General features: G+C 41.6%; 1 protein-coding gene across 2 annotated transcripts in view; it reads right to left on the reverse strand.

The window, feature by feature from the left end:
* Positions 1-962: 962 nt before the first annotated feature.
* The window catches only part of LOC143928101 (epimerase family protein SDR39U1-like), a 28,235-nt gene continuing 2,683 nt past the window's right edge, over positions 963-26,514 (reverse strand). The window contains exons 3-6 of one of the 2 annotated variants that reach the window (XM_077453153.1): positions 25,327-25,409; positions 22,685-22,806; positions 15,919-16,074; positions 963-1,502 (exon numbers count right to left, since the gene is read on the reverse strand). In XM_077453153.1, the coding sequence (XP_077309279.1) occupies positions 1,084-1,502; positions 15,919-16,074; positions 22,685-22,806; positions 25,327-25,409 (780 nt within the window). In that variant the 3' untranslated portion in view covers positions 963-1,083. The remainder of the gene's footprint in view (positions 1,503-15,918; positions 16,075-22,684; positions 22,807-25,326; positions 25,410-26,514) is intronic. The other variant, XM_077453403.1, reaches the window with a different exon arrangement.

Here is a 26,514-nt window from a genome sequence, read left to right on the forward strand (position 1 = left end):
ACGTTTTTTTCAGGCATATCCTGTTATAAAGTAATATTTGCTCCGTCCCTGTCTTCTAATAGCTCTAATACATCATTCCCCTGTCACAAGTGCTTCTGGTGGAGACTATGCACATCTGTGCTAATGCTCTTGATAATATGTAGCCCCACTGCAGTGCATTTATGAAAACAGAAAGTGAATGCTAGGAGGCTGGAAAAAATGAGCAGCACTAAGATGGAAAAAAAAAAAAAAAAAAAAAAGGGGATGAAAACAAAAGTAAACTTTTTATTTTTAAAATCAGAAGTACAGCCAAAGCTTTTTTGGCTATACTTCTCCTATAGTATCTCCACACCTGTGACAAATTTTCAGCTAACGCCCACTGTCAGCAAATGTCACTCAGCAGGTCCAGACTGGGAAAAGATCCTGACTTTACAGTTGGAATTCACCCAGATGTGTGGACCGGCAGCTGGCTCAGCTGCACTTTGAGAGACTAAGCCAGCCACTCCCTCCCCTTCTCAGCCCAGTACTCTATGGAGTGCTGGAGGGGCAGGGCAGATAGCAGCAACTGACAATCATGGCTCTCTGCTCAGGGCGGGGAACTGGGTGATCAGTGGTGTTTAATTGCTCAGTTCTCACTGTAGAGGCGGCGGGGGACAGATGCAGCATCGACGATAGATGGAGTTTTTTGTTTTGTTTTTTTAAAGCCTTACTTCTCTTTAAGGATAAAAAAAGGCAATTACTTCCGATACACAGTACTTTAGCAAACTGAATGTCTTGAGGTAAGGGTTTACTGCTATTTAAACCTATTCTTTGTTTAGGGTGGCAGGCCCTTGCTAATTGCCAGTGACCAATCAGCAGCAGTTTTGGGAACACAAGCTCTGCTTCTTTGCGCAGGGAATTAGAGGGCAATTGCCAGCGGACAGTCTCCAAAATAACCAAGAAAGGACACAGACCTAGAAATAAAAATGTAATCTCGAGTCATGTAAAGCAACCAGTCACCCTTTATATGCACAGTACAGCTCTCTTTTTAATAAATTTGTGATGACAAGTCACAGTTCAATATTGCACAGTATGACTGTTTAATCAACTAATGTAAATAGTCTTTCAGCTCAGGAGTTCAGCAAGTGCAGAGTCAAGATCTGGATATAGGAAGGTAAATCCACTTTGTAGAGTCCTCTCTGGGACAACTCTCTGCCCTTCGAGTAACATTGGAGCTCTGTCGTTTCCCAGTAGCAGCTGCACAGCAAAGGCTGGTGTGAAGAACAATGCAGGACGTCTCAATGCCTTACCCAGGGCTCGAGTGAAATCAGCATTAGTATCGTTGGCTGAGGAAGGAGACACTGCATTTAGAACTCCACCAACACCTTCTTCTTGCTCGACTGTGTGACATAACAATCTGCATAGGTCATCAATGTGAATCCAAGGGAATGGCTGCCTTCCAGAACCTACAGTACCACCAAGACACAACCGGAAAGGCCACAGCATGGTGGGAAGGGCACCCCCATTGCGACCGAGCACAACACCTTGTATAAAAAAAAAAAAAAAAAAAATTAATAAAACAGTACTCAATCAACTGACCACAATCTCAGTCTGATGGCTGGTTATCAGTATAACCAGGAGCCAAATGAGAGTGAACATTTCTCATCAGAACCTCTGTTTAGAATCTCAGAGAGTCCAGGGCATAAAGATAAATGAAGTAAAGGATAGCATGTAGATAATTAATTTTATTAAAACACATGGAATTTATCACTTATTACCACAAACTAAACAATGCTACTTAAGCTTCGAAAATGGTATTTAAATAGGATGCATTGCCTTGAGAGATTTTAAAAACTCATCAGAATTTAAAATATTCTCTCATAATAAACATCTAATGTGATAAAATGTTTATATGCAGGGGAACAGTGTCATCTGCTGTTAATAAGGTATACTGCACACAGTTTTGACTAGTGTGCTTTTTTTGTGTCTTGTATAACTCTAAGCCCTTGTACACACGGTCGGAGAATCCGTCGGAATGTGTCCTATCGGACCGTGTTGTCGGATAATCCGACTGTGTTTAGTATGCATCGGACTGATTCCGTCGGAATATCCGTCGGACCAAGTTTTCCAACTTGCTGGAAATATTTTCCGACAAACTGCTCCGATCGGATATACTCCGATCATGTGTAGAGAATTCCGATCGGACAAAGTGCCACGCATGCTCAGATCAAATTCCTACATCAAAGCTATTGGCTACTAGCCTGAACCGAGTCCCATCGTAACGAAATAACGTCATCACGTTCTGAAAGATCGGATTTTCAGACAACTTGGTCCGACCGTGTGTATGCAACAGTTTCGGAAACAATCCGGACAAAATCCGACGGATTTGGTTGGCAGAATGTCAGACCGTGTGTACAAGGGCTAAGTCTACACATTTCTAAGGTCTAACTTTTTTAGATCAAACTTGTTTTATGAAAATTAGTGAAAAATGTAGCGCTAATAACACAAACCATATGTTCATGTTGTAAAATAAAATGAACAATTAGAAATATTTTTTATATGTAGTTACTAATTAATAAGTCCAAAAAAAATGTTCATCAAAAAATAGAAGGAACCGCTACATAAACCGATCAGACTCCAGATGGATAACCTCAGCAGATATATGGACTTCTTTAATTTGATAACATCAGAAGAATGGTATAAGTGGATCTGCGTGTCATCAACACCAGATCGTATGAGCATATAAGGCTCTCAATCAATGAATTTTTCGTAAAAAAAAAAAAAAAAAAAAAAAAAAAATGGGACTTCAATTATAGTAAAGACTTCTAAAACAACTTTTTCTTGCCCTTTTAAATACAATATACAGAGCCCTAAAAAAGTATTCCTACCCCTTGAAATTTTCCACATTTTGTCATGTTACAACCAAAAACGTAAATGTATTTTATTGGGATTTTATGTGATAGACCAACACAAAGCGCCACATAATTGTGACGTAAAAGGAAAATGATAAATGGTTTTCAACATTTTTTTACAAATAAATCTCTGGAAAGTGTGGGGTGCATTTGTATTCAGCCCCCTAAGTCAATACTTTGTTGAACCACCTTTCGCTGCAATTACAGCTGTAAGTCTTTTTGGGCATGTCTCTACCAGCTTTACACCTCTAGAGAATTACATTTTTGCCCATTTCTTTTTGCAAAATAGCTCTGTCAGATTGGATGGAGAGTGTCTGTGAAAACATACATTAAACGCAACAGTATTTCTACAAACTCTACAGGACGGCACACCCGAGAGATGAGGGGCACCTCCCTACAGGAAACACAATCAATTGACAGCTTGTTATAAGTCCCCACCCATCCCCTTGCTCCTCAGTTTGTAACAAAGTACCCCTGAAACCAGTTAACAAAGGCAATCATTCCTCCTAGGTACGCTCCACCTAGTGTTCAACAATTTTCCCTCCTCCAATGGGCTGGAAGTAGTCCTGCTGTCCTAGAAGGTTCGTAGAAATAACGTTACCGTTAAGTCTAACGTAGATTTTCTCCTATCACCTTCCAGGATGTCAAACCTGAGAGGATAATAAAGTAACCACAGGCCTACCTTAGGGTGGGACCCCTGCCTGCAAGGCCTTTTTGACAAATGCCAGCTTTTGAACTCCACTCCATAATGCATGATGAAGGTATTCTATCTGGATCATGTAACTAATCTGCAGGTCTACTGCACCGAAGTCTCTGCCTGCTCTTCAGATGCAGGATCTAGGTGGAATGTAACTACTTCAATCAGAGACTTGTTCTGTGAAACAAGGAAATAATTTTGCATTTCTGAAGTGCAGCAAACTCGAGCTTTATAAAGGAATACAAAAACAGGAAGACACACCCAGTCTTTACTGTTGCATTTTCGGATGTACAGTCACCTGTAGAGCAGAGAAGACACAAACAAAACTTAAAATGTGCTACGATGATGTGAAAACGAGAAGGGACAGTAATGAATGGACAATTGATTCAAGTCTCTCTTGAGATTTCACTGAAGTGGCAAAAAAACTAAAAACTTAAAATTTTGTGTATTTCTAATGCTCATTAAGATACCTTCATATAACCTAAGCAAAGAGAAAGGACACAAACTTCAAAATGTGTGCTTCTGATGCTCAACAAGGCACGGTCATACATCCAACAGAAAGGACACTAACAAACGTCAATCTGGTGTTTTTATGCGCAACCAAGATGAAAAACAGACGACACAGACACCTTTCACTGTTGTGTATGCCTGATATTGAAAGTGTTATGGTCATATAACCAACAGAACCGATACTAATGCATGTTGTCTATTTCTGATGATCAAGAAGATGCAGTCGCATAGCCAGTATGACAACAGAAAAGACACATGCATCCTACAGTGTTTTGTATCCCTGGTGCTGGACCAGGTACAGTCATAACCGGCAGAGTGATACTAACACACTTCAACATTTCTGATTAGCAACAGTGTACAGTCACATAACCCACAGAAATGTCACCAATTATAATTCAATATTGTGCATTTATAGTGAGCCATAAGATAATCATAACAGAAAAGACACAAAACAAAACTTCCAATGCTCAACCATGCACAGTCAAAACAGAAAAAAAGACAAAGACAACTTATTGTTGTGTATTTCTGATGAGCAGTAAAACCACCAGAAAAGACACAGACTTCCACATTGTGAGTTTCTGATGTGGGGCCAGACAAGCATAATCTAGCCTAGGCATAGCCTGAAATCCAGATACTAAACACTTCACACAACAAGTCTGAGGAGTGTGACTATACAGTAGTGGCAGCTGTTACCATACTACTGCATAAGTATGAGTTGGTGTAGTTAGCCCACACACAGGTGGGAACGAGTCCACGCCTCCCAAGCATCTAAGGTCTTAACAAGCACAGACCCTGAGATTAAGTCATCCTCAGGAAGAGGTGATTAGGGCTGCAACTAATGATTATTTTCATAATCGATTAGTTGGCCAATTATTGTTTCGATTAATCAGTTAATAACTTTTAAAAAAATGTGGTGTATAATTTAGTTAATATGTAAAGTTTAAAAAAAAGGCAATTTATTCTTAAATATCTCTATATGCAGTGGTGACTATAAATAACCAACTATATGGTTAGGGAGCAAAATATCTAATCCACTCTGAGAATAACAGACAGAAGAGATATACTGTATATATTAGAGGGGGTATACTGTATATACTATTAGAGGAGAGATATACTGTTTATACTATTGAAGATATACTGTATATACCATTATAGGAGCGATATACTATATATACTATTAGAGGGGATATATACTGCATATACTATTAGAGGAGATATATACTGTATATACACCATTAGAGGGGATATACTGTATATACCATTAGAGGAAAGATATAGTGTATATACCATTAGAGGATATATAGTGCATATACTATTAGAGGAGATATACTGCATATACTATTAGAGGAGATATACTGCATATACTATTAGAGGAGAGATATACTATTAAAGGGTCAATCTGGTGAATATCATCAGACTCATTAACTTTAACCCCATTTTGTTACTGGCCGATTAATCGATTATGAAAATAGTAAATCGATTAATTTCACAATCGATTAGTTGTTTCAGCCCTAGAGGTGATCACAATCGAAAGCCTCATACACATGATCCGATTGTTGGCCAACTGAGCGTCTGATTTTTGTCCAAAGGGCGTGTGCCAGGAACTTGTCTTGCATACTAACAGTACACAATTGTCGGCAAACAAACACAAAAGTAGTGGCGTACTACGAGGAATTTCAGCTCTTGAGCGCCACTCTTTGGACACCTTCTGCTAATTTTGTGTTTGGTGAGCATTGATTCTGAGCATGCATGTTTGTACTTTCAACTTGTGTGTGACAGACTTGTGTGCTGCCTATATGAAAATCTGACAACAGATCGTTGTCCGCCAAAAATTTACTAGCCTGCCATCCAACATCTGTTGGGCAAAAGTTGGACAACAATTGTCAGAAGAAGCATGTTAACGGTCAGATTTTAGGCCAACAATCTGTCAACAGACAATCCTCTGTCCACAATCAAGTTGTGTGTACGAGGCTTTAGCCTGGAGGCAATGAGACATCTGTAGGGCTTCACACTAAATACAGGCTAATCTATGTAGCTCTAGCAGAGAGGTTTGAACCAGGAACTTGTCAATTAAGGGTTGCAGGATAGCATATTATGCTTCTCGTTCAGCCAACAGGTAGGCTGTAGCCCAAACTACAAGAGGTCTTGATTAGCTCTAATGCCCCATACACACGGTCGGACATTTTTGATCACAAAATCCATCAGATTTTTTCAGATGGATTTTGGCCAAAACTTGTGTTGTATACACAGTCGCACAAAGTTTTCGGAAAATCCGATCGTTCGGGACGAGGTGACATACAAAACATACAATGGGACTACGTAGAGGCCAGTAGCCAAGAGCTTTTGTCTCCAAATTTTTTCTGAACATGCGTGGCACTTTGTGTGTCGGAATTCTCTACACACGATCGGAAAAAAGTCTGATCGGATTTTGTTGTTGGAAAATTTTAGATCCAGCTCTCAAACTTTTTCCGTCAGAAATTCCGATGGAAAAAGTCCGATAGAGCCCACACACACGATCAGATTTTCCGACAACATAATCCGATCAGATTTTTTCTGTTGGAATTTCTGACCGTGTGTATGGGGCATTACACACCGATAGATATAGCAGCAGTGTAAAGAGGAAATAATAGGTTGGAACTTGTTGGGATGTTACACTTAACAAGCAACCCCCATAAGGATAATATGTTGACAAGGGTACCCCTTGCTGTGCCTCCCCACCCTATGGGTAATATTTAGGAGGCAGGCTTTTAAAAGCAAAAAAACTCTAAATGAACCATCTTCAACCGCTTTATAACCCTTTAGGAATGTTAAGTGGCAGTAACAACCTGCAAGGGACTCTGTGCCTAACAGGTCACACCTCTTCACTAGATTTACCCATATTGATGTACTATATCAGAGCTTATAGTGGAAGGTTGGTAAGATAGTTTTGCAATAACCACAGCATCGGAGTTACAAGCAAGCTGTGTACATTGGTCTAGCTGAAGCTTCTGAGCTATTTGTTCCCAGACACATGGGAAAGGATAGTAGTACCCTGAATTGAGGGAGTCCTATCTCAATGCCCCAAAACCACCTGGCTGTTATTAGGGATTCTGCTACTAATCTCCCAAGGCAAAGGGAAGTACTCACTGCCTGTTGCCTTTCCCGTTTTTTGCCACAGCCACAGGGCTCGCTTTCCCAACCTTGGGGTCACATAGGAGGAGGGGAATAAAGGCCAAAATCACTGCCTTCCAAGTAGTTGTCCCACCCGGAAAGCTGCAAAAAATAGGCTCACACTGCACCAGCATACATACACATACAACTCTTGGGATTCACACTTTTTCAAAAGGGAAGAGGCAAAAGCCAGGGCCATAAAAAGCTAGTTAGTGGCTAGCAGACAGCCTTGCTCTTCTGTTGTCCCCTTAGGGTTTTTGAGCTCCCCTCAGGGAAGGCACTTACCAAGTCCCCACTTGCGCTTGCCTGCAGCCACTGGCAATGCCTTTCCCTCCATCAGGGGTGGTTTAGGCAGTCACTCACTCCGCTGCACCATTTACTCACCCAGTAGCGATCTGGTGCCTCCTGGAGTGCTCTCTTCAGCTGCCACCTGGGTCAGCGTTTCCTCCAGCGACCGCAGCCGCCCTCCCTACCAGAGACTAGAAATCAGGCTCACCTGCAGGAGGAGGAAGACAGAGAGCCAGAGACTGCTGAGGGTTTCACAGTGGGGTTTCACACTTCCCTGGGACCAAATCGCTGCTACCATTTTGGGCTGACATGTGAGAGAACTAGAAGGCAAGTTTAGCCCTCCCTATGCCTGCCCCACAGAGGAACCATGCGACCATCCCTAGTCATCTGGTAAAGAAAATAAGAAAGATGCTGCTGTGTTTGGGAGAAACACAATCAATAATGAGGACCAAGGGGAAGGGACTTATAACAAGCTGTCAATCGATTGCGTTTCCTGTAGGGAGGAGCCCCTCATCTCTCAGGTGTGTTCGTTTTCTGCTACACATAGCGTTTTGCTTTTAGGACAAAAAGTTACATTTTGGTCTCATCTGACCAGAGCACCTTCTTCCACATTTGCTGTGTCCCCCACATGGCTTCTCACAAACGGGACTTTTTATGGCTCTGTTTCAACAATGGCTTTCTTCTTGTCACTCTTCCATAAAGGCAAGTTTTGTGGAGTGCTCGACTAATAGTTGTCCTGTGGACAGATTCTCCCACCTGAGCTGTGGTTCTCTGCAGCTCCTCCAGAGTTACCATGGGCCTCTTGGCTGCTTCTCCGATTAATGCTCTCCTTGCCTGGCCTGTTAAGTTTAGGTGGATGGCCATGTCTTGATAGGCTTGCCGTTGTGCCATACTCTTTCCATTTTCAGATGATGGTTTGAACAGTGATCCGTGAGATGTTCAAAGCTTGGAATATTTATTTTTTTAACCTAACCCTGCTTTAAACTTCTTCACTTTATCCCTGACCTGTGTGGTGTGTTCCTGGGCCTTCATGATGTCGTTTGTTCACTAAGGATCTCTAATAAACCTCTGAGGTCTTCACAGAACAGCTGTATTTATACAGAGATTAAATTACTCACAGGTGGGCTCTATTTACTAATTAGGAGACTTCTGAAGGCATTTAGTTCCACTAGATTTTAGTTAGGGGTATCAGAGTAAAGGGGCCGATTACAAATGCACGCCACACTTTCAGATATTTGTAAAAAAAAAATGGAAAACCATTTATCATTTCCCCTCCACTTCAAAATTATGTGCCACTTTGTGGTGGTCTGTCACATAAAATCCCAATTAAATACATTTATGTTTTTGGTTGTAACATGACAAAAATGTGGAAAATTGTAAGGCACTGTAAGGCCGCGTACACACGGGCGGACTGTTCGCCCAACTTAGTCCGCTGAACAGTGTTTCAGCGGACAGTCCGCTCGTGTGTGGGCTTCAGCGGACAGTTTCAGCGGACAGTCTGACGAACAAAGTTTTTCGGAATTTCCGTAAGACAGTCCGCTGAAACTTGGTTTCAGCGGACAGTCCGCTCGTGTGTAGGCTTGTTCGACAAACTAAGTTTCGCGCATGCTCAGAAAGGATTTACACGGCGAAGGTTGCATTGCAGTGTATTGGACGTCGAATTTCTCGTCCCGTCGTACGTGCCGTTCACGTCATCGCGCACGCTTTCAGCGGACTGTTCGTTCATCGTGTGTGGTCAAGTCCATTCATGCAAATTTTGAGCGGACTGTTTGTCGGATTGTTTGACGAACAAAGTTGGGCGAACAGTCCGCCCGTGTGTACGCGGCCTAAGAGTACAGACATGTAACCAGATTGGTGCTAACTGCAGCTTCTAGCAGCCAAGTTACATAGTTAGTCAGGTTGAAAAAAAAGACACACGTCCATCTAGTTCAACCAATAAAAAAAAAGTGGAAAATTATAAATATAAAAAACACAATAATAACAACAACAACAATAATAAATACAATCCCATATACACACAATCATGTAACACACAGTTGATCTAGAGGAAGGCAATAAACCCCAGCAAAGCATGATCCAATTTGGTCCAGCATGGAAAAAACTCCTTCCTGATCCCCAAAGGGCAATCAGATATTCCCTAGATCAACTTTACCTATAAATGTTAGTATTCAGTTACATTAAGAAAATAATCCAGGCCTTTTCAAAGCAATATACTGAGCTGGACAGAACCATGTGCCATCACCAAGTAACGTGGCTAATGTTTACATTAGCTGTCACTGAACATGTCGAGTACTGTATTGCACTGCTCTGTAATGCAAACATGTAACCAGAAGGGTGGTGACTGCAGCTTTCAGCAACCACATAAGATGTCTTTTTTTACATAGTATGTTCAGTGACAGCCAGAGCACCATATTGCACTGTTCTATAAAGCAGATATGTAACCAGATGGGTTCTGACTGCAGCATTTAGCAACCAAGTAAAGTGGCATTGTTTACATCAGCTGTCACTGAACATGTTGGGCACTGTACTGCACTGCTCTGTAATACCTCAATATATACATATGCCCAGAGCTAATGGAGTTCAGCAGCTCAGTCAGAGCCAATGTAAACAAAGCCACCATTTGAATAATCGGGGAATGACAAGAGACTTGCCATACCCCAATGATCTTTACCAGTAAGCCCTGGTTAACACTGCTGATTTGACATGTCAAATCGTACCAGCAACTGCCAGCAATGGCACCATCCTAAGCGGTGCAATGCTGCATTTGCGGCGCCGCACCAAATTTCAAAAAGTAGTTTCTGTACTACTTTTTGCAGTTTCGGGCTGCAATTTACATTGACATCTGTCCAAAATCGGGACTGACATGCGGGAGTGAAATCGTGCGAGTTCAGCTGAACTCGCATGGCTTCATTCCCGCAGCTCAGTGTGAACCTGGAAGACAAAAAAAATCTACATTATCTGAGAACACTAATAATTGTAGGTTTTTATTTAACCTGTAGTTTGTCAGGGCGTTTATTTTGCATTGTGATCTCAAAATTGTTACATAGTAGGTGGGGTCGAAAAAAAAAGACACAAGTCCAACCTATGTGTATGTCGTTCAGGTGCTTATCTAATAGTTTCCTGAAACTATCGATGCTCCCCACTGAGACCACCGCCTGTGGAAGGGAATTCCACATCCTTGAAGCTCTTACAGTAAAGAACCCTCTACATAGTTTAAGGTTAAACCTCTTTTCTTCTAATTTTAATGAGTGGTCTCTTCCGTAAAAGTTTTATCACTATTGTGGGGACACAAGTACGGTATTTGTAAATTGAAATCATATTATATTTTGCATTGTACTGTAATTGTGTTGTCTCCCCTATACATTGTAAAGTGCTGCGTAAACTGTTGGCGCTATATAAATCATTAATAATAATAATAATAATATCCCCTCTCAAGCGTCTCTTCTCCAGAGTGAATAAATTCAGTGCTCCCAACCTTTCCTCATAACTAATATCCTCCAGACTCTTTATTAGCTTTGTTGCCCTTCCTTGTACTCGCTCCATTTCCAGTACATCCTTTCCGAGGACTGGTGCCCACAATTGGACAGCATACTCTAGGTGCGGGCGGACCAGAGTCTCGTAGAACGGGAGAATTATCGTTTTATCTCTGGAATTAATCCCCTTTTTAATGCATGCCAATATTCTGTTTGCTTTGTTAGCAACAGCTTTGCATTGCATGCCATTGCTGAGCCTATCATCTACTAGGACCCCCAGGTTCTTTTTCTTCCTCGATTCCCCCACAGACTCTCCCTTAGTGTATAGACTGCATTCATTTTTTTTGCCACCCAAATGCATTATTTTACATTTTCTACATTGAACCTCATTTGCCATGTAGTTGCCCACCCCATAAATTTGTTCATGCAAGGTTTTCAAATCCTGTGGAGAAGTTATTGCCCTGCTTAGCTTAGTATCATCCACAAATATAGAAATTGAACTGTTTACCCCATCCTCCAGGTCGTTTATGAACAAATTAAACAGGATTGGTCCCAGCACAGAACCCTGGGGGACCCCCACTACCCACCATTTATCACCTCCCTCTGAACTCGCCCTTGTAACCAGATTTCAATCCATGTACTCACTCTATGATCCATGCCAACGGACCTTATTTCGTACAGTAAACGTTTATGGGGTGCTGTGTCAAATGCTTTTGCAAAATCTAGAAACACCATGAACACAGGCCTTCCTTTATCTAGATGGCAACTCACCTCCTCATAGAAGGTTAATAGATTGGTTTGGCAAGAACGATTCTTCATGAGTCCATGCTGATTACTGCTAATGATACCGTTCTCATTACTAAAATCTTGTATATAGTCCCTTATCATCCCCTCCAGGAGCTTGCATACTATTGATGTTAGGCTGACTGGTCTGTAATTCCCAGGGATGTATTTTGGGCCCTTTTTAAATATTGGTGCTACATTAGCTTTTCTCCAATCAGCTGGTACCATTCTAGTCAGTAGACTGTCAGTAAAAATTAGGAACAATGGTCTGCCATTTACTTGACCGAGTTCCCCAAGTACTCTCGGTTGCAAGCCACCTGGTCCCGGTGATTTATTAATGTTAAGTTTCCCAAGTGTAATTTTAATTCTGTCCTCTGTTAACCATGGAGGTGCTTCCTGTGATGTGTCATGAGGATTAACACTGCAGTTTTGGTTACTGAAGCCCCCGATTCCCTTGTGAAGACCGAGAAGTATAAATTCAATACCTTCGCCATCTCCCCATCCTTTGTAACCAGATGTCCTTCCTCATTCTTTTTGGGGCCAATATGGTCCGTCCTCCTTTTTTTACTATTTACATATTTAAAGAACTTCTTGGGATTTTTTTTGCTCTCCTCCCCTATGTGTCTTTCATGTTCTATCTTTAGCCATCCTTATTGCACCCTTATATTTCTTGTTGGATTCTTTATAAAGTTTGTATGTGGAGGATGATCCCTCAACCTTGTATTGTTTGAAGGCCTTCTCCTTTGCTTTTATATGCATATTTACATTGGAGTTAAGCCATCCAGGACTTTTCGCTCTTTTAAAATGTATTACCCAATGGGATGCATTGGCTAATACCCCCTTATTTAATATGCTCTTAAAGCAAACCAATCTCTCCTCAGTGTTCTTTGTTCCTAAGATTTTATCCCAATTTATGCCTTCTAGCAAGTTTCGTAGTTTTGGGAAGTTAGCTCTTATGAAATTCAGTGTCTTTGTATTCCCCTTATGTTTCCCATTTGTGTGATTTATACTGAAACCAATTGACTTGTGATTGCCGTTACCTAAATTTCCCTGTATTTCTACATACGTGATCAAGTCTGTATTGTTGGTAATCAGTAGATCCAGTAATGCTTTATTTCTAGTTGGTGCGTCTACCATCTAGCCCATAAAATTTCCTGCAAGACATTTAGCAACTGGGGAGCCTTGAATGCATGGTTCCCGTCTCCCAGTCTATGTCTGGATAATTAAAACCCCCCCATTATGATAACACTTCCCATCCTTGCTGCTAATCCAATTTGTGATAGGAGGTCTGTCTCCCCTTCCTCCCTCAGGTTAGGGGGCCTATAGCATACACCCAGTATTATTTTCCCCTTAGATTCATCACTTTGGAGCTCTACCCATAAGGATTCCACCTCTTACCTAGCTCCCTTAGTGATGTCATCTCTCACATTCACTTGTACATTATTTTTGATATATAGGCATACCCCCCCCCCTTTTTTTTTTTACCCTCTCTATCCTTGCAATAAAGGGTATACCCTTGAATGATTGCCAGACAATCATGAGAGCTGTTGAATCAGGTCTCTGAAATTCCCACAAAATCCAAATCCTCCTCGTACAACAGTATCTCTAGTTCACCCTAGATTGTATTTTGGTTTTGTTTTTAGTTTTGGATAGCGTGTGGTGTCCCTACTGGGCAGATTTACCTTCCCTACTGGAGGTTTTAACCATTCCCCACTCAAAAATAAAAAATAAAAACTTTATGTATACTTTTTAGTATTCCTGATAACCAAAGGTTAAGGCTTATATTTAGATTATCACATTTAGGTACAAAATGGAGTTTAACCACTTGCTTACTGGGCACTTAAACACCCTTCCTGCCCAGACCAATTTTCAGCTTTCGGTGCTCTCACACTTTGAATGACAATTACTCAGTCATGCAACACTGTACCCAAATGAATTTTTTGTCCTTTTTTTTCCCACAAATAGAGCTTTCTTTTGGTGGTATTTGATCACCTCTGGGGTTTTTATTTTTTGCGCTATAAATGAAAAAAGACCGAAAATTTTGAAAAAAAACGCATATTTCTTTGTTTCTGTGACAGAATCATGCAAATTATTAATTTCTCTTCATAAATTTTGGCCACAATTTATACTGCTACATATCTTTGGTAAAAATAACCCAAATTAGTGGATATTATTTGGTCTTTGTGAAAGTTAGAGAGTCTACAAGCTGTGGTGCGAATCGCACAAAATTGATCACATCTGATGTACTGGTGGACTATCTCATTTCTTGCGACCCGAACAAGTCAGGAAAGTACAAATACCCCCCAAATTACCCCCTTTTTGGAAAGTAGATATTCCAAGGTATTTAGTAAGAGGCATGGTGAGCTTTTTGATTTTGTCATTTTTTTCCCACAATTCTTTGCAAAATTAAGATTTTTCTTTTTTTTTTCTCCACAAAATTGTCATTGTAATAGGTTATTTCTCTCACGTGGCATGTGTATACCACAAATGACACCCCCCAAAAAATTCTGCTACTCCTCCTGAGTATTACAATACCACATGTGTGGGACTTTTTCACAGCCTGGCCACATAGAGAGGCCCAACATGCAGATAGCGCCATCATGTGTTCTAGGAACATAAATTACACATCTAACTTGTTGACTATTTATTACACTTTTGAAGCACCAGGACAATGACACGTGACACTGATGACAGATGGCACTGATACGTGGCAATAATGACACTTATACGTGGCACTGATGACACGTGGCACTGATGACAGATGGCACTAATATGTGGCACTGATGACAGATGGCACTAATATGTGGCACTGATGACATGTGGCACTTATACGTGGCACTGATGACACGTGGCACTAATACGTGGCACTGAAGACACGTGGCACTAATACGTGGCACTGATGACAGATGGCACTAATACGTGCCACCGATGACAGATGGCACTAATACATGGCACCGATGACGCGTGACACTGATGACAGATATTACAATACCACATGTGTGGGACTTTTTCACAGCCTGGCCACATAGAGAGGCCCAACATGCAGGTAGCGCCATCATGTGTTCTAGGAACATAAATTACACATCTAACTTGTTGACTATTTATTACGCTTTTGAAGCACCAGGACAATGACACGTGACACTGATGACAGATGGCACTGATACGTGGCAATGATGACACTTATTCGTGGCACTGATGACACGTGCCACCGATGACAGATGGCACTAATACGTGCCACCGATGACAGGTGGCACTAATACGTGCCACCGATGACAGATGGCACTAATACGTGCCACCGATGACAGATGGCACTAATACGTGCCACCGATGACAGATGGCACTAATACGTGCCACCGATGACAGATGGCACTAATACATGGCACCGATGACAGATGGCACTAATACATGGCACCGATGACGCGTGACACTGATGACAGATGGCACTGATAAGTGGCATTGATGACACGTGACACTGACAACAGATGGCACGTGACACTGACAGGTGGCACTGATGACAAATGGCACTAATACGTGGCACTGATGACAGATGGCACTATGTGGCACTGATGACACGCAGCACTGATGACAGATGGCACTGATGACAGATGGCACTGATGACAGATGGCACTGATGACAGATGGCACTTTTTACTTTACTTTTTTTACTTTTTTATTTTTTTTCAGCTCAAGGCAGAACGGCTGCCGCTGCAGCCGTTCATCTCTCCCCTCTCACACTGTCTGTGTGAGGAGGGAGAGCGGCGCTGAGAGATGATCTCATATGTTTACATATGAGATCATCTCCCATTGGATACGCCGATCACGCTGTAAACGGCCGCTGTGATTGGCCGTTTACAGCGATCTGTGTTTGCCTGTCCCCGGGGGACACGGCGAACACAGAACTTCCGCGATGCGCGCCCGCGGCGGCGCGCATTGCGGAAGTAAACATTAGGACGTCCAGGGACGGCCTCCCGGACGAACGCGCCTGCTCTACGCCCGTCATTCGGCTATAGGGCGGGCGCGAGGTGGTTAACAGAATTTACATTTTTTCCAAATAGGAGTACAGTTTCCTTACAGACAAATGATGTTTTCTAAGATTAACTTTATGGACTTTCAACTTTTTTGTATTTTATAAACTTCTGTTTACATACCTGATCGTACTTTTGTCAGCTGTGTCACAGATTTGCCATGAACTAGTGGAGGCTCTGCTACATCCTCCCAATCCTTTACCAGACGAGAGAGAAAGTCAGCATCTCCTCCAGGGCTATTCTCTGTATACTGTTGTGTCTGATTTGGAGGATAATACCCTGTAAAAGTACAGAAGATCAGATTTGCCAAGGATTCTATAAGCCCTGATCAATGAGGGGTTTCTACACCACTGTTCCACTAAAAACAGCAATGCAATGCTGCCATTGTGCCTAATATACTGCTTTCTTAGGGTCCACAGAGGAAGTAAATGGCTACAGTGCCTTCAAAATGTATTCACGCCCCATGAAAAATTTTCCACATTTTGTCATGTTACAACGAAAAACATAAATGTATTTTATTGGGATTTTAAGAGGCACATAATTGTGAAGTGGAAGGAAAACGAAACACGGTTTTCAACATTTTTTTTTTTTACAAATAAATATGCGAAAAGTGTGGTGTATATTTGTACTCAGTCCCCCGAGTCAATATTTGTAGACCCACCAATTGCAGCTGAAAGTCTTTTTGGAGGTGTCTCTACCAGCAGGGGTGGACTGACAACTCATGGGGCCCCCGGGCAATAGGAAATTATGGGGCCCCCAGGCAATCCGAGATTATGGGGCCACACAGTATACAATCACACACATATACACATACATGTACACACCGTATACACAGACATGTTTCTATTGGCCGAGAAAGTACTGGAGAGGTGGGGCAGCTATAATCTCAGGATTTTTAGACCAAAAGGATGTCGGTAAGGGACATTTCAGAGACAGATGTAAAAAATAAATAAATAAATAAATAAATAAATAAACACCACACAGATTTTTACATACTGTCCCTGGTTTTACTGAGGCTGGCAACCCTGATGCGGCACCCTAGTGGCTTGGGGCCCTCGGGCAGTGCCCGAGTGGCCCAATGGTCAGTCCGCCCCTGTCTACCAGCTTTGCACATCTAGACAGTGACATTTTAGCCCATTCTTCTTTGTAAAATAGCTCAAACTCTGTCAGATTGGATGGAGAGCATCTGTAAACAGCAATTTTCAAGTCTTGCCACAGATTCTCAGTTGGATTCAGGTCTGGGCTTTGACTCTAAACATGAATATGCTTTGATCTAAACCATTCCATTGTAGCCCTGTCTGTATGTTTCGGGTCGTTGTCTTGCTGGAAGGTGAACCTCTGCCCCAGTCTCAATGTTTTGCAGACTCTAACAGGTTTTCTTCTAAGATGACACTTTATTTGGCTGCATCCATCTTCCCATCAATTCTAACCAGCTTCCCTGTTGAAGAAAAGCATCCCTACAACATGATGCTGCCACCACACTGCACGGTGGGAATGGTGTGTTCAGGGTGATGTGCATTGTTAGTTTTGCTTTTAGGCCAAAAAACAGGATTTTTTTTAACAGTTTACCTGTAAAATCATTTTCTTTGATGTACATCAGGGGACACGGAGCCATAGTACTTACTATGTGGGTTATAGGGCCACTGATATGTGATGGACACTGGCACACCCTAAGGTAAGAAGTGTACTCCCTATATAACCCCTCCCACAACTGGGAGTCCTCGGTTTTGTAGCCAAGCAATACAAGTGTATACCAGGAAGGAAGGCACCTCTGTGTCCCATGTACATCAAAGAATAGGGTTTTTCAGGTAAGCTGTTATAAAAATCCAGTTTTCTTTTCTTACATTAGGGGACACAGAGCCATTGTTGTTACTATGTGGGATGTCCCATAGCAATGGCAACTGGAGGGAGACACAACAAAAAAGTAGGGCAAAAAAGGAGGCCAGAGGACTCATACTGCAGCCTGCAGTATACTGCACCCAAAGGCAATATCCTCATGATCTTTAATATCAATTTGATAAAATCTGATAAACGTATGAACCGAAGACCAAGTCGTGGCCTTACAGATCTGAGCCACAGAGGCCCGATGATGCACCACCCAAGAGGCACTAATCGCCCTGGATGAGCGTGCTCTAACATGAGAAGGAAGAATTTTCTTCTTTAAGCCGAAGCTTGAACAATCACTTGACAAATCCATTTGGAAAATAGTGGATTTTGATGCTGCCTGTCCACATTTTGGACCCTCTGGCAGTACAAACAAATCATTTGTTTTTCAAACCTGAGCGCCTTCTCTTCCCTAGATTGAGGCACTAGGGAGAAAGAAGGTAGAATAATATCTTGGTTTAAATTAAAACCTGTTACCACTTTTGGTAGGAATTCAGGATGAGCATATAAAACCACCTCATCCTTATGCATGATCAAATATGGCTCTTTACAAGACAGAGCCGCTAGTTCCGATACTTCTAGTAAAAGAAATGGCAACCAGAAAGATTATCTTTCTTGTCAAAATAACCAAGGGAATTCCTAGTAAAAGGCTCAAACGGCTGATTCAGCAAAGCTGATAAGACCAAATTTAAATCCCAAGGATTTAGAGGTGCCTTGATAGGGGGATTAATCCGTGTTACCCCTGAATAAGCTACGCACCAAGATTGGGAAGCAAGAGGCCAAAAAAACACTGACAAGGCCGGGATCTGGCCCTTGATAGAAGTCAAGGCCAGCTTCATATCAGATTCCATTTTGCAGGAAATCAGGGATCCTGCCTATAACATACTCCCTGGGCTGGCAACCCCTGGATCCACACCAAGAAACATATGCCTTCCACTCTCTATAGTAAATGATTCTGGAAGCCGACTTCCTGGCATTAATCAAAGTAGACACTACCGAAGCAGATCACCCACGATCCTTTATAAAGTGGGATTCAACCGTCAAACCTGTTAAATTTTTTGTCCGTAAGGTATGGAATACCGGACCTTGAGCGAGAAGGTCTGGCTACAATGGCAGAGTCCGAAGGACTCCTATTGCCATCTTTATGATCTCGGTAAATCAAGATCTTCTGGGACCCGCTGCAGCCACCAGAATCACCTCCTTTCATTCTTGCTTGATCCTACGGAGAAGGCACGGAAGTAGCAGAACTGGATGAAAGCATAGACCAGTAAAAGACTGATCCCATGGGAAGACTAATGCGTCTGTTCGGCCTGCTAGCGGATCCCTTGTTCTCTACACAAAGTTGTTGACATTGTTGTTGAATCTGGACGCGAATAGGTCCATTTCCGGAATACCCCAGCTCCGACATATCGCTAGGAAGATGTCGGGGTGAAGAGACCATTCTCCCGAAAATAATTGTTGGCGACCCAAGTAGTTCGCCTGACAATTCTCTATTCCCGGAATGAAATGAATGAATGAAATTGCAGACAGGCAAGGAATGTTGTGTTCTGCCCAAGCTAGAACATTAGGCTCCTCTTTTTGGGCTGCACGATTTCTCGTGCTTCCCTGGTGATTGATGCAAGCCACAGCCGTGGCCTTGTCGGACTGAATCCTGACAAGACAGTCCTGTAATCTGACCGTCCAAGATTCTAGGGCCACACGTAGTGCCCTAATCTTCCAAAATGTTGATAGGCAAGGTCCTCTAACCTGGACCGTCTCCCCTGGACAGAATCTTTTTCCAGGGCTTCTCCCCAGCCTAGAAGGCTGGCATCTGTTGTTAACACTTTCCAGGATACAGGTAGAAAGGATTTTCCCTTTTGCTGGATAATAATCACCTATATAGGCTCTGACTTACATCAGGAGCCAAGCGTATTTGGAAAAAAAACAAGGCCTGCATCTTTTTATTCCAGACCAACAGGATGGTGTTTTGAAGTAGTCTTGAGTGAAAACTGCGCGTAAGGGACGGCCTCCAAGGAGGCCACCATTTCCCCTAATGATCTCATGCACAGCTGAATGGAAGGATTTTTCTTTGTTTTGATAAGCTGAATTAGTCCTACAATGGAACTGGTTCTTGTCTGGGGGAAGAATACCTTCTTCTGTACGGTATCTATAACCAGCCCCAAGTACTGTAATCTCCTTGATGGTTTTAAGGAGGATTTTTCTAGGTTGGAGTATCCAACCCAGATATTCCAGGTAGTTTACAGCTGTGATCAGACTCTAGTTTAGACCTGAGACTGAATGATCTATTAAAAGTAGATGGTCTAAATAGGCTAGGACCGTTAAACCTTGAGCCCTTAATCTGGCTAAAGGAGGTGCCAGAATCTTTGAGAACACCCGTGGTGCTGTGGCTAGAACGAATGGCAGGGCCACAACTGAAAATGATGATTTTCTATTTTAAAGTGCAGAAATTTCTGGTGAGCGGGAAATATTGGCACGTGGAGATATGCATCTTTGATATCGACTGAAGCCAAAAACTCCCCTACTTGCAGGATGGACACAACTGATCAGACTCTATACGAAAGGATCAGATGTAAAAGTGCCGATTCAGATCTTTGAGCTGTAGAATGGGTCTTACCTCCCTGTTTGGTTTTGGAACCATGAAAAGGTTTGAATCAAAACCTGTGCCCTGTTCCACTAAGGGAACCTCTGATATCACCGACTGGAATAATAGATGATCCAGAGTCAGAAAGAGACTTCTTTTTCTCTGGATCCTTGGGAACATTTGACCTAAGAAAAAAAAACGAGGAGACGGAAACTCTCGGAACTCTAGTTGTAACCTAGAGAAACATACAGAAGCCACCCATCTATTTCTCTTTCAGAATTGCAGGAGCCTAAGCCCACACGAGTGAGCGGGGGCACCCCTTCATGAGGAGGCTTTAGCATCCTGCTTTGTGGGCTTTCTGCGCCAAGATCTCTTCTGAACCCTTGGGGTCTTGAACCTGATGGTTGAGGCCGTCGAGACTGCCTAGAGGCTGATGCCCCTGGCACAGGAGAGGCATTACGCTTAAAAGGAGAAATATTTGAATATTTGAAGAGAGCTTTTCCCATTAGAGATCCTTTGGATGTATTTTATCCAGATTGTTTCCAAATAGCCGTTTACCATGAAAAGGGGAAACTGGCTAGGAGCTTTTTACAGGGTGCTTTGGCTGACCAATTTTTTCAGCCATAGATCTCTGCGAGAATGCACTAGTCCAAGCGTAAGCCGTGAGGCTTAAACGATAGAATCTTTCATAGCATCTACTGTGATACAACTACTCTGATACACCAGCTCATTGCTGGGCCTGCTGATCAGGCAGAATTTTAAGTATCTCCACAAACTGTTCCTTAATGGACTGGGATACACTAATTGCAGCTAGAACTGGCTGCGCTACTGAACTTGCTAAAGACATATTGCTTTTAGAAAGAAGTTCCAACTTTTTATCTGTTGGATATTTTAACATAAGTGCATTATCCACCGGACATGTGAGATTCTTGTTTATTGAGGCGATTGCATCAATTGCTGAAACCCACATTTTTTTTTTTTTATAGAAATCCTCTTCCATAGGATAAAGTGTGGAGAATTCTTAGGAGGATAATGTTTATCTGGATGTTCCCATTCAGAATACATAAGCTTTTTTAGCCATGCACCAATAGGAAAAACATCCCCAGATGGGGGAGGTTCTAATGAACCCAAATTAGAGGTGGGTTTCGAAACCTTCAGGAACAGGGGAACCTCAGGTTACCCACAATCCTGGACCTGCGACAGCACCCTGCCACTAAAAAAACTTTATGGCCTTACTATCAAAAAGTACTGGATCCCAGGGTCCAGCTCTCTAAAAGAGAAGAGTTTGCAAGCAAAACCTTGTTTCTTCGGACACGAGGCCCGGGTACCATTCATTTAGCCCATGAAAAGGACATCAGAACAGATCTGGTCAGCATGGCTAGCCCCAGCAGGGAAACTTCCAGTGGAGCTCAGCACATCTTAACTTGTGACAAACACCTTAGACACTGGCAAAAAAAACTGAGGACTCCCAGTAGTGGGAGGGGTTATATAGGGAGTACACTTCTTGCCTTGGGGCGTGCCAGTGTCCATCCCCTATCAGTGGCCCTATAACCCACATACTAACTACTATGGCTCTGTGTCCCCTGATGCAAGAAAAGAAAGTTACATTTTGCTCTCATCTGACCAGACCACCTTCTGCCACGTTTGCTGTGTCCCCCACATGGTTTCTCACAAACGAGAATTCTTGTGGCTTTGTTTCAACAATGGCTTTCTTCTTGCCACTTGTCCATAAAGGCCAGATTTGTGGAGTGCACGACTAATAGTTGTCCTGTGGACAGATTCTCCTAACTGAGCTGTGGATCTCTGCAGCTCCTCCAGAGTTACCATGAGCTTCTTGGTTGCTTCTCTTATCAATGCTCTCCTTGTCTGGCCTGTCAGTTTAGGTGGACAGCCGTGTCTTGGCAATTATGTGCCACTTTGTGTTGGTCTATCACAAAATCCTCCAAAAAAAAAAAAAAGACATGTTTTTGGATGTAACATGACAAAAATGTGGAAAATTCAAGCGGTATGAATACTTTTTCAAGGCGCTGTAAAGGACAGTCAGTCATAAAATCTGAACTCACATAATGCCCATTCCTAGATGACACAACCTACTGATTCTCATCTTGTGTTTGAAAGGCAAATACACAGCAAACTGTCTTAGACTGGATTGACACCTATGCATTTTTAGTGCTTTTTGCATTTTGAAGATTTGCACTACAGTCCATTTACCATGGTTTCCTATGGAACACGATCTGTAGTACAAATCTGCAAATGCGAAAAGCACTAAAAATGCATAGGTGTGAATCCAGCCTTAGTGTCCTGTATGTTTCAGATGCACTGACATATGAAAAAACACAAGGTGATTGCATTTGACTGTTGTGTTCATGGCCGTGCGGCAAATGAAATGGTGGCTGTAAACTAAAACTAAAAAAATATATTTACCCACTCCAGTGACTACCACCCAAGAGTGAGGGGGGCTTTCTGACTTGGCAATAGCTTCACTGAGGGTACGTGTAGTTTCAATTCTACTGGCAATAACTTCCTGTTTAAACTGTTCTGTCCACCTAGTAGAAAGAAAAATAAAAAAAATGATCACACCGTGCATTTATCAACACATATAATTTACATGTATTTGGAGTATTGGGACAAGACAGACACATCAAAAATGAAATAAATCGCTGAGGTAGACACAAAGAACATTATTGTGTTTGCTATTTTTTAAGCTTAAAGTTTAAGACATTCCTGCAATACTGCTAAAAATCCTACATGAGTGTAATAATACACTTGCTGATTTAAAGAAGTGAAGAGTGTGACTAATAAAATGATTTCAACTCAACATTGCTAAACATGTAGGTGTTCCAGCTGGTATGTTAATAGAGAAATTCCAGGTATAGATATTTTATATAGATTTTGTTTGGCCCAGTGTAATTTTGTATATTTCATACCTGGCTGATGCCCCTGGGAATCACTGAAGAAGCGGTGTCTACTTCAGTGATTTTCAGCTTTCCAAGGCATCAGCCAGGTATAGTATTTGCACATTGGGTCAAGCTAGACCAATATAACCATATATAAAATATCCATACCTGGAATTTCTATTTAAAGGATAAGTTCACCTTTGTTAACATATGCATTAAAGGAAAACTGAACCAAGAGAATATGGAAGATACCATTATGGACACTGACCTTGCCTAAATATGCAGACCAGAAGTTCTGACATCACTTTTTTAAATAGTATTTGTTCAAGGAACAAAACTCTGGCATATGAAAAAGGTGGGTCAAAACACCACAAGTCTCAGGTGAAAAAGGTAAAATTTAGAAACTATAGCAACAATATCTCTGTTAAAATATCACCAGCTGACTAGATTCTTCCATTAATTAAAATGTTATTTTTGAAAGGCCTGACCCTTTGAGTTATGCTAAAAAGGTATAAACTATTATTATGCGCTAGCTTAACCACTTCCCACCCGGCCAATGCACATATACGGCCGGGTGGGAGTCGTCTACTTCCGATAGGACGTTCAGGAACGCCCTTCAGAAGGCGCGGGATCGTGCGCCCACGCAGAGGCGCGATCCCGATGTGCTCGTGTCACCCGGACACGGCGCATCTCAGATCGGCAGGAGGGCTCTGTGATCGGCCGTCATGTGATCAGGAGGGCCATGTCCAATCACGGCCATCATGTGATGTAAACAGCCGGTTGCTAGGCAATCGGCTCCTCCTCTCCTCACACAGAAGTCATCTCTGGAGGAGAGGAGAGCAGATCGCTGCAGCCGGCTGATGATCAGTGAGTATGAGCTCTTTTTTACAGCTTTTTACTCACTGATCACCAGTCTAGTGTAAACACACAACACACCACACAGTATAAACACAGTCCCTACATATGTCCCCAAAACACACATGTCCCCAAATAATAAAAACATGTCCCCCACATATGTCCCACTAAAATCACATGTCCCAATGATTAGCTGCACACATATGTACATGATCATTTGCGTACATATGTCCGTGATCACACAAACCAATTATTATACACTTAACGGAATTTTCTTTACCAAAAACATGTAGCAGAATACATTTTGGCTTAAATTTATGACAAAATTAGATTTTATTGGATTTCTTTTCAAATAGAAAAAAGAAAATATTGTTTTTATTTCCAAATTTCCGCTTTTTTTGCGCTTATATCGCAAAAAATTTAAAACCGAGTCGTGAATAAATACCACCAAAATAAAGCTCTATTTGTGCGAACAAAATGATAAAAATTTCATTTGGGTACAGTGTAGCATGACCGCGCAATTGTCACTGAAAGCGCTAGAGCGATGAAAGCTGAAAATTGGGCTGGGAAGGAAGGGGGCGAAAGTTCCCTGTATTGAAGTGGTTAAAAGTCACTGACACAAGGAAGCACAATGACAGGGCCACGAGGATTGATAAAATCACTGAGGTTAACACTTTATTGAATAAAACACACTTACATAGTAAAAATGTATGGTCCAACCCAGAGTGGTGGCATAAGATGGAACAGACAGTGTGATCATCAAAGGAGCAGATCAGACAGCAGCCCAGTTCCACTTTAAACCACATTAGGAGATCTGAGTTAAGCTCTGTACACACAATTTGTATTATTTCTGTTAAAAGTCACAGCTATCCAAACTTATAATTTAGACTTGGAGTGGTTGTTGTCAAGCTGCATCACAAAATGTTGACATACTTTTGAATGACATTCGTCAAGCCATGGAATACACTGAGAATGTTTGTATGAAAATCTGATAGCGTGTAACCAGCTTTAGATATTACAGACAGAATTCTCAGTTCTATGATGGCTTCTTCATAAGGTACAATACATATATTACTGTGAAATCCAGCTTGAAGGCGACAGTTTTATTAATTGAAGATGATGGAAACAACTATGTGCGAGTGAAAAAGCTAATGTGTCAGTTTTTGCTAAAGATGGGTTAAGGTTCAAACTGTTTGGATGCTGGTATTAAAAAAAAAAAAAAAAAAAATCCACAGGATTATCATCATGTTGGCATTATATAACCATTTTACAACAGTAAAAAAATGACATGCATATTGATCGCACATTTCTCACCTTCTTAGGGGATTCAGAACATTCTCTCCGGCAAGGTTAACGACTGCATCACATGGTGGTAGTCCCTTTTTGGTGACATCTACCTGTCAAACCACAACATTACACACAAGTAAGAATCAAAAAGCAAACAAACAATCTCTTCTATTACTTTGCAGCTTGCCCCTGCACCTTACCACACTCTTCAAAAACAGTTAAAGCTTTGTTAACCCCAAAACAAAAAAAGGGGAAGAAGAAAGGGGATAGAATATTATATTATATTATATATATATATATATATATATATATATATATATATATATATATATATATATATATATATATATATATATATATATATATATATATATATATATATATATATATATATATATATATATATACACACATACACATACACACACACGCACGCACACGCACACACACACACATATACTGTTTCTTCTTTAAAGCATATTATACAGTACAGTGCTTATGTTGTGTAATTTCACCCCCACCTGATTGATCCTGCCAGTTTCTGCGCTCTCTTATGTAAACTGACTACGGTGTATCATGGCTGCTGAGCCCTGTCACCGTGGTCAGTTTACGTGCCTCCATTATCCGCAGCCCGCTATCTGCTCTCCCCTCCCTGACTGTCAGCTCTGTGTGTGAGCCGTATCCTCCCCTCCCCTTCTATCACAGTTGCGAGCAGCTCGCACATACTGCTCCCAATCAGATGCATTTACATGTGATTTGACTTTTTTTTTTTTTTTCGAGCCAAAACGCCTCTCTTGAACGCACAAGTGATGTTTTTTTTTTATGCCTTTAAACACCCCTGTAAATGCCTAGATGCTAAAAGATTATGCTATGAAAATGCTATTTATAATAAAAATTATTATTTTGTATTTCTTTATTATGTACATAGATCACTTTGACTTTACCATAAAGTATTTTTTTCCCCATGACGGCTTTATCTTGCATACAAGTCCCCTAGCAATGTGCAGTTCTTTGAGAACTCATCTTATAATCCAACAGTACAAGGCTGTACCCTCCTTTTAAAGAAAAGCTATACAAATTTAGGGTCAACTTTCAATTTTTTACTTGTTTTTAAGGATACCCGTACTGACAGAAAAATAGAGGATGTCATTGTAAGCTTCTTTGGAAAATGCCAGTTGCATGGTTGCTTCTGGATTCCAAGCTTACCAAGCCACC

Source organism: Lithobates pipiens, unplaced genomic scaffold, assembly GCF_037356315.1.
Source record: "Lithobates pipiens isolate NorthernLeopardFrog02 unplaced genomic scaffold, aLitPip1_a1.2 Scaffold_1, whole genome shotgun sequence".
NCBI lineage: Eukaryota > Metazoa > Chordata > Amphibia > Anura > Ranidae > Lithobates > Lithobates pipiens.